This window comes from Mesocricetus auratus, unplaced genomic scaffold, assembly GCF_017639785.1.
Source record: "Mesocricetus auratus isolate SY011 unplaced genomic scaffold, BCM_Maur_2.0 Super-Scaffold_6731, whole genome shotgun sequence".
NCBI classification, from domain to species: Eukaryota; Metazoa; Chordata; class Mammalia; order Rodentia; family Cricetidae; genus Mesocricetus; species Mesocricetus auratus.
In genome coordinates, this window is record NW_024429185.1 from 12,257,277 (window position 1) to 12,273,014 (window position 15,738).

Sequence of the window (15,738 nt, forward strand, 5' to 3'; positions counted from 1 at the left end):
GTGATGAACATGGTTGCATCTTACAGTCTGATAGTCCTGTTTTCCAGGAGGAACTGTTTATAATGAAATACAATGGAAGTGATGCTATTCCAACTCATGACTGAATGTTTGAGAAAACAGGCAGCCTCTGGTTGGTATCTGGAAGTCAATGCGTCATGAAATAAGTTTAGCCCTTGGCAATTTTTTTGAGACTAAAATCAATTTGTGTGTAGAAAGAATGTAGTAATTTTTAGTTAGTGAGCAGACTGGTAGGTTAAAGATGGTTGCAGATTCTTTAATACTCTTCCTTTGGGAGGCAGGCATAGTTCCCTACGTTGGGTTGACTGGGTTTGTGACAGCTCTGACCACTAGAAGTGCAAAGGGTCCCAGTTCAGTTCTCTGGTTAACGCTAAAGAGCATACATAGCTTTCACCATAGTACCCAGTACGGCTGTTAGATCCTTTTACAACTTTTCCCTTCCAGAGGTGAAGCCTATCTCCCCCACGTGAGAACTTCTGGGTCATCAGAGAATAAATCACGTAAGACAGGAAAAACCTGGGGAGATGACTCAACAACAGTCAAGAGCACAGGTTGTTTTCCAAAGGCCCAAGGTTCAATTCCCAGCACCCACATGGTGACTCACAACCACCTGAAACTTTAGTTGCTCATCATCTTCTAGCTTAGGCAGGCACCAAACATACATACAGGCAAAACACCTGTGTCCATAAACTAATACAAGCTTTCTGAAAAAAGGAAAAATAAGGAATGGGACCGAGACTTCTCAAAAGGGGGAGAGGGCCTATCTTACTCAGCCTTCCAGGTCTACCTTCCAAGATGACAGAGAAGCCGTCAGGTAGTCTCACTCCAGCTGAGCATCATACCACCTCATCTCTTAGGCAGACACATGTATTAGGAAAATCATAAGCCCAGCCTTGACTCAATCCATGATCCATAAAATAATGGAATAGAATGGCTGTCACTAGTATTCATGGCCATACATGCCTATAGCTCTAGAACACAAGCAGTCTTGTTTTCTAGGGGACATCCTGATCCATGTAATAAAACCCTTGAAAACTCTTGGTCTTAAAAAACCAAAAACAGGAGGGAAAAAAAGAGACAGTTACTGAAAGTATAAAAATAGAAGTCTAATTTGAGACGAATTACTAAAAAAAAAAAAAAAAACAACACAAAATTTGATTTCTTTAATGATTTCAGTATCAAATAAAATTTAGCTCATTTTAATGCATCATAACATACCTTCCACATTTCCTTCTGATACTGGTGGAGGTACCTCACAAAACTTTGGGCTTTTTGTTTCAATAGAATCAACCGTAGCTGATGGGTTTATTCCTTTTGAAATACATTCTGGTTTCTCTTCTCCAACGAGTAAGGGTTTGTCGTTTTCCCCTTCAGGATAAATTTCTGTAGAAGCAAAACAATGAAAAGTCTTAAAAGGGGAGGAAGAATATCATAACGTCAAAGAAGTATGATTTTGCAAGTATGTTTAATGACTGCTCCATCATCCCCATTTACATCCTTCTAAAAGTCATCATCGGAATTATTCCTTTGCATTTACCCTCAGCTTATTGAACTCACTTCACTGTACTCAAGTAGAAAAACCCTAAATTCATTCCATTTCTGCACATACCTGGTTGACATGATTGGAGAAAAATAGAAATCACTGTCAAGTGACCTCAATTTCAATTCATTACTTCTCTTTATGGTTCAGATGGGCAAGTGTTCTCTGAAGGTCCTCTTTTCTGAGTATGGTGATGTTAGAGTAGTAAGACCTTTAAATGGGAGCCAGTGACTTACGGCTAGGAGGCTCACCTTTAATGAGAATGAACAGCTTCCATTTGCCTATTAGTAATGTGCACAGGCTCTTTTCACAGTATTTCTCAGCATCCAGATGACCACTATAGAACATGTCAATATCCTCATGTTCTAAGGTCAATCTTTCATATGCTTTAGATGTGAGTTTACACTAAACCTCAAGGAGGAACAGAGAATGCAAAGATAACACAGTTCTATCTGCTCCCTCTCTTATGAACAAGCTGTGCGGTGGGAAGGCTTCTGTATACACAGTTGCTACTACGACACCCAAACACCTAAGATTCACGAGTCCCGAATAGCTTCCTTCTGTCTTGTGACAGTACTCCCTCCCCATCCCTGAATGATGTTACACATACTTAACATTTCTTCTACTCAATTTAATTCTTCAATCTCTTCATGCATCTTAGTAAATTATTTCAACATTTGCCCTCATGGAAAACATGCTTAGACTTTTGTTGTCTCTCATTCAGATTTCCTATTCTTTGATTTCCTATAGGTCTGATGAGGTCAGAACTCATTCCCACTTAGACCAACCAAGCCCCAGAGATAAAATAATTCCACACAGGCAGACGGAGCCATCTTAAAACATTCATTATTCATAATATCACTTCTTGCGCTTACCACTTTTAGAAGCTGTGTTTTCTAGAAGTTCTGTCTGTAGTTGGAGGTCAGCTTCTCCTAGTATCTTCAGCACAGAATCTGTAGGGCTTTTCCCCCAGAGTTTTCTTGGAGAGCCATTGGAATCTAACTTAATGACCTCTCCCACAGTATGTGCTGTGAGGAAAGAAATACATCTTCAAAGACAGAATAATTCATTGTTTTGTAGATTTAATTTCTATTATCCAGCTCTTTCATGCTAGAAACTAATATAAAAATAAATCACAAGATAAATATACATATGGGCTAAAAGGCAGAAAATAGTCTAAGAAAACTCTGCCTTTATTTTAGCTTATATCATAACCAGGAAACTAATATTTCCTTTTTACAAATAATTCTGGATAAATAATTAAAATAAAATTTAGAAAAGCAAAAATAATTAGAGTTATTAGAATATTTGATAACAAAACATGAACATAGGGACTGGGGAGACAACTCAGCAATTAAGAGCATTAGTTGCCCATCCAGAGGACCAGGTTCATTTCCCAATACACATGTGGCAGTTCACAAACATCTGTAACTCTAGTTTCAGTGCTCTGACATCTTCTTCTAGCCTCTGCAGACACCAGGTACCAACTGATGCACAGACGCACTATACATTCGTGCAAACACCAATACACATAAAATAAAAATAAGATTTATATACAAAGAGTAATATATATGCTATATTACATTGTGTATGTTAATATGCCTTAGAGCTGTAGCCTACACAAGGTGACTTAAAGAAAACTATGAAGTTTAATCTTGGTTGTCAATTTAGGTGGACCTGGAATCAGCTGTGACGGTTATCTCAAGTGGGAAGAGGTCCCCTCATGTGGGCCGTATCTCCTGGTGGCAGACCAGATAAAGGAAGTCCAAGAAGCCTTGCTTTTCACCTGATTTTCTTCATTCTCATTGGCAAGTGCTGCTGGTTTTGCTGCACTCCTTCACTGAGTCCAGAACCCAGCTTCTTTGGACTTCCAACTTCAACCACAGACAAGTGGCTCTCCAGAAATCCTCCAGACCTTTGGTCACAGACTGGGACTGTTGAAGTATCAAGCCCCATGGAATGTGCAGCTCCTGGATTCTTGGCCTTTCAGGTATGAAATGGCCATCTTTGGAAGACCCTAATTGTGTCATGTAAGCCAATCTAATAAACCCTCTTGCAATATAGATCACTCTATAGATTCTGTCCTTCTATAGAACTGTGACTATGACATCACCTGGAAGATGCTGTATTAGGACTTAGGATGTAGCATAAAGGAGAACAGGAAACAGACTCCAAGTTCTAAAGGCTCATGCAGATCAGCAGGTAATATTCATCAAGTAATATTCAGTTTGTTAGCACTGACATGATTACCATGAGTGACCTAAGCTTCAAAACTATAGCTAAGGTAAAAGACACATGAATCATGAAAGAGGATATAAATCTACTTGCTTTTCTAATTTTATCCTTGTTATGAATTTTTCTCTGGTGGGTAAGTATAAACAAACATAACTGATAAGTGGGAGTGTAAATTTCAATGTGAAGTCCCACATGGCTATTCTAATGGTATAGAAGTTAGTTGAGATGTATTGACTTTGGTCCTGGCTAATTTTGCTATGTGATGTTTTTATTTGCAAGTTCTTTACAATAAACTTTAAGAAGGTGGTTAACTTGGAAACAACTTTTCTACAAGAACAGCAAGCCCAGTATTTAGAGTTTCAAGCACCAATGTAAAACAAACAAACAAAAAACCACCTTTGCTACAGAGCTATCTAAAGTCTAAAATCACTGGCCAAAAAAAACAAAAAACAAAAAAAACCAAAGTGGTTAAAATAGTATAGGTTAAAAAAAAACCCAGCAATAAGACATGGAACTTAACGTTTCTTTTTTCTTTTTTCCGAGACAGGGTTTCTCTGTATTGTTTTGGAGGCTGTTCTGGAACTTGCTCTGTAGACCAGGCTGGCCTCGAACTCAGAGATCTGCCTGCCTCTACCTTCCGAGTACTGGGATTAAAGGCATGCGCCACCAACGCTTAAAGTTTCTTGATATCTGATTTAAAAAAGGTGAAGTAATATAACAGAATGGAAAATTTCTGAAACAAATGAAATTGAAAAACCTGAATGCCTATTAAAACAAAGCATAACAACCCCCCAAAAAACAACAAATCATAATTTATGATTCCTATAAAGCATAGGGGAGAAAAATGAGCAGGGTTCATGGCCAGTATGAGCTGAAGAGATAGAACTTGGAGTCTAAGGGGAGAAAAAGGCTAGTATCTGACATCCATGGAGAAAAGTCAGATTTCACAACACTGTTGCATGTCATTAATTGAGCACCAGTTTGCACATCATGTGCAAGGAAATCACTGAGGTCTTGAAAGGAGACCACCCAAAAGGAAGAGGAGGAGGAAGACTTAGAGTTTACAAAGAGCCAGAAATAGCTCCTATCTCCATCAGTGAGAACAGAAATACTTGTAGCTCACAAACCATCAGGCAGATAGTTCAGACTCATTAAAGGGGAAAGATTAGCTATAGACTAAACACTGCTCAATTCCACTTCACAGAGCTTAGGAAGAGACCTAAAAGGATCAAGATATTCATAACTAACTAAACTGTATCCCAGAGCAAAGGCCAAGAACAGTTACAGAAATATATAAAAGTACATAAACTCTACTAACTAAAACTCAGTGTTTTGTCCCTAAGCAAAATAATCAAGCATAATATTGCCAACTAATTAAAACCAATGTCCGAAGGGCAGAGATGATGAGATTACTCACTGGAGAAGGACATTTAAGTGATTATTAAAGCTGAGTTCCACTGGTTCAACAACTAGAGAAGACGGGCCAGAGAGTGACAAATACGAAAAGTTGGGCTGGTACATAGTTCAGTTGTAGAGTACTTGCCTAGTATGCAAAGGCTCTGGGTTTGAAGCATCACCAAAGGAAGAAGGAAAAAAAAAATAGGTACCGGACTTGTAGGAGGAAAGACCATATGAAAGCAGGAAAAACAATGGCCAAGAATTTTCCAAAACTGGTGATAGCTATGATTCACAAATCCAAGAAACACTGGCGAAAGGATGTGCTAACAAGGTGTGTCACCACCAAACTCACTGAAACGAGGGCTTCAGGAAAAAGTCTGAGAAGTAGCAACAAGACAATGACATACTGCATACAGAGGAATGGCTGAGACTAACAGTTACAGAAGACTTCCCACTTCTCCACACTAAATAGTGGAGCAGTGCTGTTAAAGTAGGAAAGAAAAACAGTAAGGCCATAGCTCATTAACAAATATTTGCTGAAAGCAGGCATAAGAGACTTTTACAGACATATACAAGCTCAAAGAACATATCATTAGTGGTATTACAGTGTAGCAACTCTGAAAGGGAATCCATCATGCAGAGGAGGCAGTGTCAGATGGAAACTTGCTCTCCACAGAAGGTAAAGAGCACTCGAATAGCAAATACAGAGCAGACACACAGGACCTTTTCACTTACTGCTCAAGTCTCCCTACGAACTAATGACTATCATGAATTTTATAGCATAAAACAAGCAAAGTAACTACCTCACCCTTCCCAATCACAGCACCAAAGAAGGAAGGGAATAAGTGCAAGACTGTTATAATGCTGCTATAGGTTAAGCGCTGAAATCATTTGAAAATAGATTTCATAAAAGTATATATTATCAACTCTAAATCAAATGCTGAGTTATGAAGGTAATGGACCCTAGCTAAGAAAGCAAGAAGAAATAGAGAAAAAAATCACAGATGGACAAATAAAAAATAAATAAAGTATATTTAAATTATGCAGAATGTAAATAGTATAAAAATATGAATTAGATGTTATGAGTGGACTAAAAAGCAAACCCACATTCAATATAATTGTATAAAAAGGCTGAATGGGAGTACAGGATAGAGAATATAGAAATGACTATACCAATTAATAATTCCTTAAAGAAATAAATTAAAAATCACAACACAGATGGTTCTCAAAAAGCTACATCAAAAAAGCCAGAAACAAAAGAACACAAAGCTTTTAGAGTTGGCTTACATGGCATTCTAGAACCAGAATAACTAATCTAAGGTGGGGAAATTTCATACAAAGTAGTCTCTAGGAGACAAAGGTCAAAGTCTGATTGAAGAAGGGCTGTGAAACTTCTTGAAGTGATGGTAATGCCCTGTGTATTACTAGTAGTTAACATCTGGAACTCAACAAATACACAATTACAATGTGTATATATCGTCATGCATAAAATAATATAAAAGGAAAAAAACTTGAAATAAACATAGAATTCTGATGATGCCTATACGCTGTGAAAAACTTAGAGGAAAGTATACAAATGTCTGCAGTTCACTCTGAGTTACATCAAAAAGACGACTGATGAATAGAGCACAGATACTGACAATGTATAGTAAAGCACTAATGGTATGATGAAAAGGGTGATTTATAATAGCACTGTAAAATTATTTAATTCTTCCGTACATTTGAAATTTCTCAATGAAATTCTAGGAACTTATGTATGATAATTCAATGGAATATTATACTAACATAAAGAGAATTTTAATGTAGTAGTACCACAATAAGGTCCATAAAATACACTTAAAAATAAACTCTGGAACAATGCAAATAATAAAAATTACATATTATAAACAATGCAAAATATGTAGACAAACAACATGCTAATGTCAGTAACTACCTGGTAACAGGAGGGATTGCCCCTGATCTTTGCTAGAGATCTCTTACTAGGTACCTGTGGTGCTGACCACGCCCATTTGGGCATGGCCACAGGTGCTTATGGGGCCTGTGGGATTTAGGCCTGGGGAGAGGACAGGCTTACTCTCTTGGGGTTCAGATGCCAGGAGCGCTGACCCTGGGTTATCAGTTTCCCATGTAAGTGATTTCTCCCCAATAAAATTAACCTACGTCATCCCTATCCCGTCTATGGTAATTTTACTCCAAGAGATAGGTCTATATGCTTACTCGAGACTCTAGGAAACTACTGCACCAGGAAGAAAGAAGAGGAAAAGAAGGAGGACAAGGAGGAGGAGGGGGGAAGGAGGAGGAGGAGGAGGAGGAGGAGGAGGAGAAGAAGAAGAAGAAGAAGAAGAAGAAGAAGAAGAAGAAGAAGAAGAAGAAGAAGAAGAAGAAGAAGAAGAAGAAGAAGAAGAGTTCACCCAGTTCTTGTATTTTTGGTTTGTGACCAGTCTTCCTGCTTTCTTAAGAAATAAGAAAAGGTGAGCATGGTGGCATACAACTGTAACCCTAGGACTCAGAAGTTCTGAGGCAGGAAATCCTTAGTGAGTTCCATGCCAGACAGGTCATATAACCCTGTCCAAAACAAACAAACAAATAGCAAAGTAAAATCCCTTTTTAAAATCAATTTCCAGGAAGATTATGTGTGCTTCTCACCTCTGTCCCCCACCTGGCCTTTTATATTGGCAGTGGTCTATTACTCCAGAGCAGTGGCTCTCAACCTTCCTGATGCTGACTGTAACCTTTTAATACACTTCCTCATGTTGTGCTGATTCCCCCAACCATAGTTATTTTCGTTGCTATTTCATGACTGTAATTTTGCTAATGTTATGAATTGTAATGCAAACATCTATGTTTTTTGAGGGTCCTAGGTGACCCAGTGAAAAGGTTGTTTGATCCTAAGGGGGTCTCAAACCACAGGTTGAGAACATCTAATCCAGAAGCCAAGTCAGCTATAGCCTCCTACCTCAGACTTCTTACAACAGGCATTATGTGTCCTTTTATTTACTGACTATTTTCCTGTATAAAATGTGAGCTACACATGCAGAAAGCACAGAATCTGTGGTACATGTCACACAAGCTTAGCTAAAAAGTTTGTATATTAAAAGGAAATACAACATACTTAAGCAAAGGAAAAAAAACAGGATGATTATCAATGAAAATAAATTATCAAACTCCACAAGGCAACTCATTACTTTAAATTCTAATAAAAATGAAAAACAAATGAGTGAGGTCTGTTATTCATTGCGGGAAGAAAAGGATAAATGTGTATCTGATTGTACAGAGATCTGTAAAATAAAGCCATTGAATTTACCAATGGCAGTTTCTCAGAAAATTGGGAATCAATCTACCTCAAGACCCATTCTTGGGCACATACCTAAAGGATACTCAATCATATCACAAAGAAACTTCCTCAACAATTTTTATAGCAGCATTATATGTTATAGCCATAACCTGGAAACAACTTAGATGCTCCTCAACCTAAGAATGGATAAAGAAAACGTGGTACATTTACACAATGGAGAATTACTCCGCTGCAAAAAAAAAACAAAACCAAAAACAAACAAACAAAACCCCAAAAAAACAATGACATCATGAAATTTGCAGGCAAATGGATGGAACTGGAAAAAACCATCCTGAGTGAGGAAACCCAGACCCAGAAAGACAAACACATATGATATGTACTCAACTGGTACGTGGATACCAGATGTAAAGCAAAGGATAACGAGACTAAATCCACAGCTCCAGAGAAGCTAGGTAACAAGGAGGACCCTAAGAGGGATGCATGGATCACCCTAAGAAGGGGAATTAGATGAGATCTCCTAGGTAAACTGGGGAGGGGAGTAAAGGAGAGAGGATGGGGGGTAAAAACATGAGGGAACGGGATGGTTGAGTTGGGGGAGAGTTGGAGTAGAAGAGTAAAGAAAGAGGTATCTTGATAGAGAGAACCACTATGGGGTTAGGGAGAACTTGGGGCTAGGAAATTTCCCAGGAATTCACAAAGATGGCCCCAGCTAGCTAAGACTCCTAGCAATAGTGGGAAGGGTGCCTGGACTGGCCTTCTCCTGTAATCAGATTGGTGACTACTCTGTCATCATAGAGCCTTCATTCAGTAATTGATGGAACCAGATGAAGAGATCCATAGTCAAGCACTAGGCCCACCTCTGGGAATACAGTTGAAGAGAGAGAGGAGGGAATATATGAGCAAGGGAGGTCAAAATCATGAAGGGGAAATCTACAGAGACAGCTGAACCAAGCTGGTAGGAACTCATAAACTCTAGATCTATAGTTGTAGAACCTCCATGGCACTGAACTAGGCCCTCTGCATGTGGACAACAGTTGAGTAACTTGATCTATCTGAGGGGCCCCTGGCAGTAGAACCAGGACCTATCCCTGGTGCATGAGCTGGTTTTTTGGAGCTCATTCCCTATGGTGGGATGCCATGTTCAACCTTGATGCAAGGGAGAGGGGATTAGTCCTGCCTCAATTTAATGGGCCAGGCTTTGTTGACCCCCATGAGAGCCCTTATTCTTTGGGAGGAGTGAATGGGGGGGGATGTGGAGGAGGAAGTGAGGAAGAACAGAAGGAGGGTAAGAGAGAGAATTGTGATTGGAACGTAAAATGAAATTAAAAATAAATAAATAAATAAAGAGGACTCCAGTGACTGAATAGTTTTGCTCACTGATAGGAAAAAGGTAAGGAAGAACAGGAGAGGAATTAGAATAAAAATAGACACGTTTGAGAAGTATGTTATAAAGGGAAATGGCTGATGGCTCATGGATTAGGATAGGGGAAGACAGGAATAAACAAAGACCTGAGAAGAGGGAGAAGTACGAGCTGTGGAAAGACAGAGTGCAGCAGGTTTAAGAGGTGGTGAGAAATGAGCAGTTCTTAGTGAGACGGTGAAGGAAATGGATAGAGTGGCATGAAGGACACAGAGGGAGAGCAGTCTCCTGGGTCATGAAGGGGCTCTGGGCTGTATTCTAACTGTTGGAACCAACCGTTTTAAGACAGCAGAGTGACGTGAAATACATCCTCATGATTAGTGAAAATTAATCTCAAGTCTTTATAGAGGTTTAAAGTGTCTTCATACCCCTACCAAGTAACACCATCGATGCTTTCCATCTTTTTCTTCTTCCTTGCCTTCCATTTACTTTTAAAATGGATTTTATTATCCCTCTGGTACAATGATGGATGACTAGTTTCCTTAAGTTCACAATACCTCTTCATTGGCAACCATAACATAAAATATAGCCCACAATTGGTCATCTTTTTTCCAGAAATATGTTCTTTGTATTGAGTCAAACCGTTTTCCTACTGTTCCATATATTCCCACCCCTTTTCATGTGTTCAAGTATGCATGTGTGCACTGTGTATGGTTTTGTATATTTACTACAGATTACTGTTCCTATGTGCACACATGGATCTGGTCTTGAGCAGCTTCTCAAAGACTTTGGAAACTGAACTAACTGAACTAACAGACTACTGTCCAAGTCCCAGACTAGGAGTGTGGTGATATTTTGTTTATGATCTCACAAATAAAGCTTCCCCGAAGATGAGAGTGCAAAGCCATACTAGTTAGCCATAAAGGCCAGGCAGTGGTGGCTCACACTTTAATCACAGCACTTGGGAGACAGAGACAGACAGATCTGTTAGTTCAAGGCCACCCTGAGCAACCTGAAATTGATTCAATCTAAAAGAGAAAAAGAGCCAAGCAGTGGGAGCTCACACCTTTAATCCCAGCACACAGGAAGGGGTATGGCTGTGTGGAGAGAGGAATATAAAGCAGGACACTCAGTCTGTGGAAGCAGTCTGAGAAGCAGTCAGTCTGAGGATGCAGTCTGAGGATGCAGTCTGAGGACAGGATCACCCCTTTGGTCTGAGCATTGGTTGAGGTAAAAACTCTAGTGGCTGGCCTCTTTGTTTCTCTGATCCTTCAGCTTTCACCCCCTGAGTTTCATTATTATGAAAATTAGAATTTGTGCTCCATTGGAGATGGAATACACGCTAAGATCCAAGTAGTACTGTCAGGCTATGAAAAAAGAACTAACACCAGGGCCATGACCCACAGGTGGAAACATAGGAGCTTACAGCTAACCCTACCTTGGCCAACTGCTGCTAACACAACTGTATCAACATTCTCTGTAGGATGTAAGCAAGACTCCAAGCCTCATTAGGCAATATTCAAGATGAAGACATAGTTAGAAATTATTTGATATACAAAGAAATACAAAATATTAGCTGTTACAGAAAACAATCAACACAATGTAACCCAGATGTTGGAATTGCATAACAACTTAAACGAAGCTATTATAAAAATGTTGCAGAAGTAATCATAAGCTTTCTTCCAAGAAAAGAAACAATATATTAAAGTAATTATACAAAATTCAAATTCCAGTGTTTATAAATAAAAACTGTACAATAAACAAATAAAGCCATGTTCATGTGAACTGATGATTTGTTCTACAGGTGTTAAAATTTATTGTAACAAATACCGTATATTTACTCTCTTCTGATGTGGAGAATATATTTGCTGACCACCCTTTTACTGATTTGAATTTATTAATTCTTTGAGAATTTCATACAATGTATTTTGATCATATTCACCTTCAACTCCACCCAGATACACCTTTCCTCCCACCTCTTTTTATGTCCTTAAAAATAAAAAATAACTCACTGAGTCAAATTTTTGATGTTCATACACTCCTGGGTACAGGACAATCGATGGAAGATGACAGAGAAAACGGGACTAAAGAAAACTGACTCTCCTTCCCTCAGAAGCCATGAACATAGGTAGTTAGAGATGGAATCCCATGAACTGCTTCCCCCTCCATGCTAGAATTCCAACTAGCTTGGTCTTCTATAGAGACCACAGCTACTTTGAGTTTATGAATGTAGTATTTCTTCATGCCCAGAAGACACTGTTTCAATCCAGTCCTCCTCAACTTCTGGCTCTTTTTTTTTTTTTTTTTAACTTCTGGCTCTTGTGGTCTTTCCACCACACCCCTTCCATAACAGTTCTTGTATGCTTGTGTGTGCTCTGGTACCAGCAAGACCCAATTTTAAACTCTCCCTTCTATACTAATAAGTCTGTACCATTTCTTGAGTCAGCTGTAGAACCCTTCACAATGAGGATCTGTGGAGTTCTCCCAGGGCTCCTTGTTTGATTTTCTAATCATGCAATTTGAGTTTTAGCCATCCATGTTGAATTATATCAGATTCCCTTCACAAGAGTTGGGAGTTAGGGATGGTGGCTCACACCTATTATTCCAGCACTTGGAAGACAGAGGCAAGACAATCATGAGATCACAGACAGGGATACACAGTGAGACATGGTGAAATTAAACCTCTAACCTCTGAGTCCTTGTTGTTCTCTGTCTAAACCTTTGGCTGGGCTTTGGCTCAGCTAACTATTACTTTTACCAAGACATTTTACATTTTAAAGAAACTACTTCCTTTATTTCTAAAGACTCATTTCTGCATTGTAAGTATTCTCAGAGTGGCCCATTATTATTAGTGTGTTATCAATTATAATTGCCTTTCTACTATATCCTATCTTTCTTAACTGTCATCATGTTTGTACTGCTTAGGAGTGGTTGGCATTCAGCAGATACTCAATAAAGACTGACTGGGCTTCTTCACAACTCAAAACCAGCTGAAATGAGCATTGCTCACAGCCACACTTGCCTGTTTAGAGTGTGAGCTCAAAAGAACATAGACTTCTGTTTTGTTCATAGTATCTCCAGTGCCTAAAACAATGTAAGAATAAGAACAAAGTGGAGCTTGGCAATTCTTGCTAGGTAAACTACCCAGCATTCAGAGGCAGAGGCAAGAGGATTATGAGGTTTGAGGTCAGCCTGATTGAGATATTACCACATAAAACCAAAGCAGGGGGAGCCAGGTAACACATACCTATAGTTTAAGCAAACAAAGAAGACCATGAGTTCAAGGACAGTCCTGGATACAAAGTGAGTCACTGTCTCACCCACCAGGAACCCCTTCATTCCAACAAGAACAAAGAACGTAACAGATTAACATGGTCTAAAGGGGTCAAATAGTACAATGTAAATGTCCTTAGTTCTCCTCTCACTAGACTCTTAATATAATTTTTCATTTTCTTTATATTTACTGGACGATACTTCAAGCCCATGAGGAAGATGCACAGAATTATTCTACCTCCCTCAACCTGTCTACATGTTGGCTCCTTGCGACGGCCAGGATACAAGTTTACGTAAGTGCTAAGCCATAACAGGACATGGCCATGCTCATACATACTCTCAGTTGCAGAGAAGGACATATCCAGGGTCACTTCATCCAGAGGAATCACAAGCTGACCTCCAACCTCCCACTTCTTTCGATCCGAGGAAACAGCATTTTCTTTCTCATACTCTTTAGCATCTTTATGACCAACAATCTCACAAGACTCAGAGTGATGCTGTTTTTCCTTTTCATCTTCTTGAGCTTTAAGATTTTCATTTAGCCTACGCAGTATTTCTCGCTTACTCTGAAACAGGCACACTTTAGTAAGCACATTATTAAATAAAACACCTGACCGAATCTTTGAATACTGTACTTACTGAAACAGCATTGTTGCTCTTTTGCATTTCTTCTGAACTTTCTTGGGTACCAGTTAAACTTCCTTCCTTTAAACACAAGATGGTGAAGAGTAATAAGAGACAAAACCATTGTAGAACTCTATGCTGAAACAGTTAATATTTTTGTTACTTTTAGTTTTTCATTTAGCTTACCCCTATGAACTTTGCACATTCCTGTAAAATGTTAACACAGTTTCTCTCATTGTCAGCAATGATGAACATTTTAACATTGTCAGTTAGTTAATAAACTTAATATATGTTAGGATCAATTCCAAGTTATATGTCATGTTTGTGGATTACTGCTAACAATTATCTCTTTGTTCTCCTTGGTATCTAATTTTTGATAATTTAAAGTCAATGACAGGCATATAAAGAAAAGCCATATTCTTTATTAGACCCAGGAAAAGGGTTATTATATTTTGCTTTTAAAAATATGGTTCTTGGGGCTAGAGAGATGCCTCAGTGGATTGACTGCTTCTGTAGAGGACCTGGGTATGATTCCCAGAACCCACAACGTGGCTCACAACCAACTGTAACTTCAATTCTAAAAGATTTAACACTCTCTTCTGACCTCTGGGGGCATCAGGCATGCACACTGTGCACCTCTGTGCAGGCAAAACACCCATATACATAAAATAAATATATCCTAAAAAGTAATAATCCTGGGGACTGAACTTGCCTCATGTTAAGTGTCCTACCAACTTAGCTAAATTCTTAGTCCCAGGGGGTGTTTTGGTAAAAGAATTCAAGATGTGCTATTTTGAAACCGTCTTTATGTACATACACACACACACACACACACAAACACGAACACGCACGCATATAGGTGTGTGCCTGTGCACACACACACTAAGCCAAAGCATTAAACATAATTGACAACTAGCTTTCTTCTCTATGGAAGGAGGTTAGCAAGAACAGATTCTTACTCATTTGTGACATTACTAATGTAAATTTTGTTATGATTAGTATAATAAAGATATCCTTAAAAACTTAAAATTTAAAATATATGAAAAGATTAGTTGTTATGAAGGCTATGACTCTGTGTAACTAAATAATCTTTAAAGTTTTAAATAAGCAGTTTCTATAAACACAACACAATAAGAAAAAACATTTAGTCAGATAGATTATCTCGAATTTTGTATTATTTGAAAAACATAAAAGACTACAGTGATCGGATTTAAAATAACACATGTAAATGAGACAAGGAGGATTTTACCCAGGAAAGCAGTCAGAAAGACGAACAGCTACTTGAGATGTGAGACTGGGTACCAGGAAGGAAATCACACAATGGTATCTAAAGTTGCTGTAAACAATGTGGCACATGCAAAGTCATGATCAGAAACAGATAAACCTACTGGGAGAACAAGAGATTCCTATGACAAGGCCCAGGAGCATGACCATGATACAGTTTTATACTTTGCCTTATTTTCAAGATAAGCACCAAGGCTGCAAAAACATCTATCTGCATGGTAATCAATGCAGCGTGAAACAAATCTAATGAATCCCATGAAATACAAGTCACAGACAGTAGCTACTGGGAAAGGAAAAGAGGCTACTAAGTTGTAGGACTCAGGAGACTTTCGAGGACCATTAAGTCAGGCACTCCACTTCTCTCACCCAGAACAGTCTTTTTAGATAGGTAAACCGGTGCACACTTGCGAGTTTAAACTTTTACTTGTTCACACATTTTTGCTTATTATCTGTGTGGCATACAGAGACTCAGAAGTAGACGGTTAAATAAAATTGCACTGAACATCATTTATCATGTTACAAAATTTCAAATAGTTGGAGTTTGTTCCTAGAATTAGTTACTATAATTACCAAAGAGAATCTATTCTTAAAAATTTGTTAATCATAAGGGTTAGAGTATAAAACTGTTTGCCACATTACTTTCAGTATACTGCTTTCAAATGTTGTTACTACGTTTATCTAGTGTGTGTGTGTATGCTTGCAGCTACTGCT

At 38.6% G+C, this 15,738-nt stretch overlaps 1 protein-coding gene across 7 annotated transcripts in view; it reads right to left on the bottom strand.

Moving 5' to 3' along the window:
• The window catches only part of Nek1 (NIMA related kinase 1), a 122,631-nt gene that overhangs the window by 26,010 nt on the left and 80,883 nt on the right, over positions 1-15,738 (bottom strand). For all 7 annotated transcript variants that reach the window (XM_040742251.1, XM_040742250.1, XM_040742249.1 and 4 more), the window contains 4 exons: positions 13,759-13,824; positions 13,457-13,685; positions 2,434-2,586; positions 1,237-1,401 (listed from right to left, as the gene is read on the bottom strand). In XM_040742251.1, coding sequence (XP_040598185.1) covers positions 1,237-1,401; positions 2,434-2,586; positions 13,457-13,685; positions 13,759-13,824 — 613 coding nt within the window. The remainder of the gene's footprint in view (positions 1-1,236; positions 1,402-2,433; positions 2,587-13,456; positions 13,686-13,758; positions 13,825-15,738) is intronic.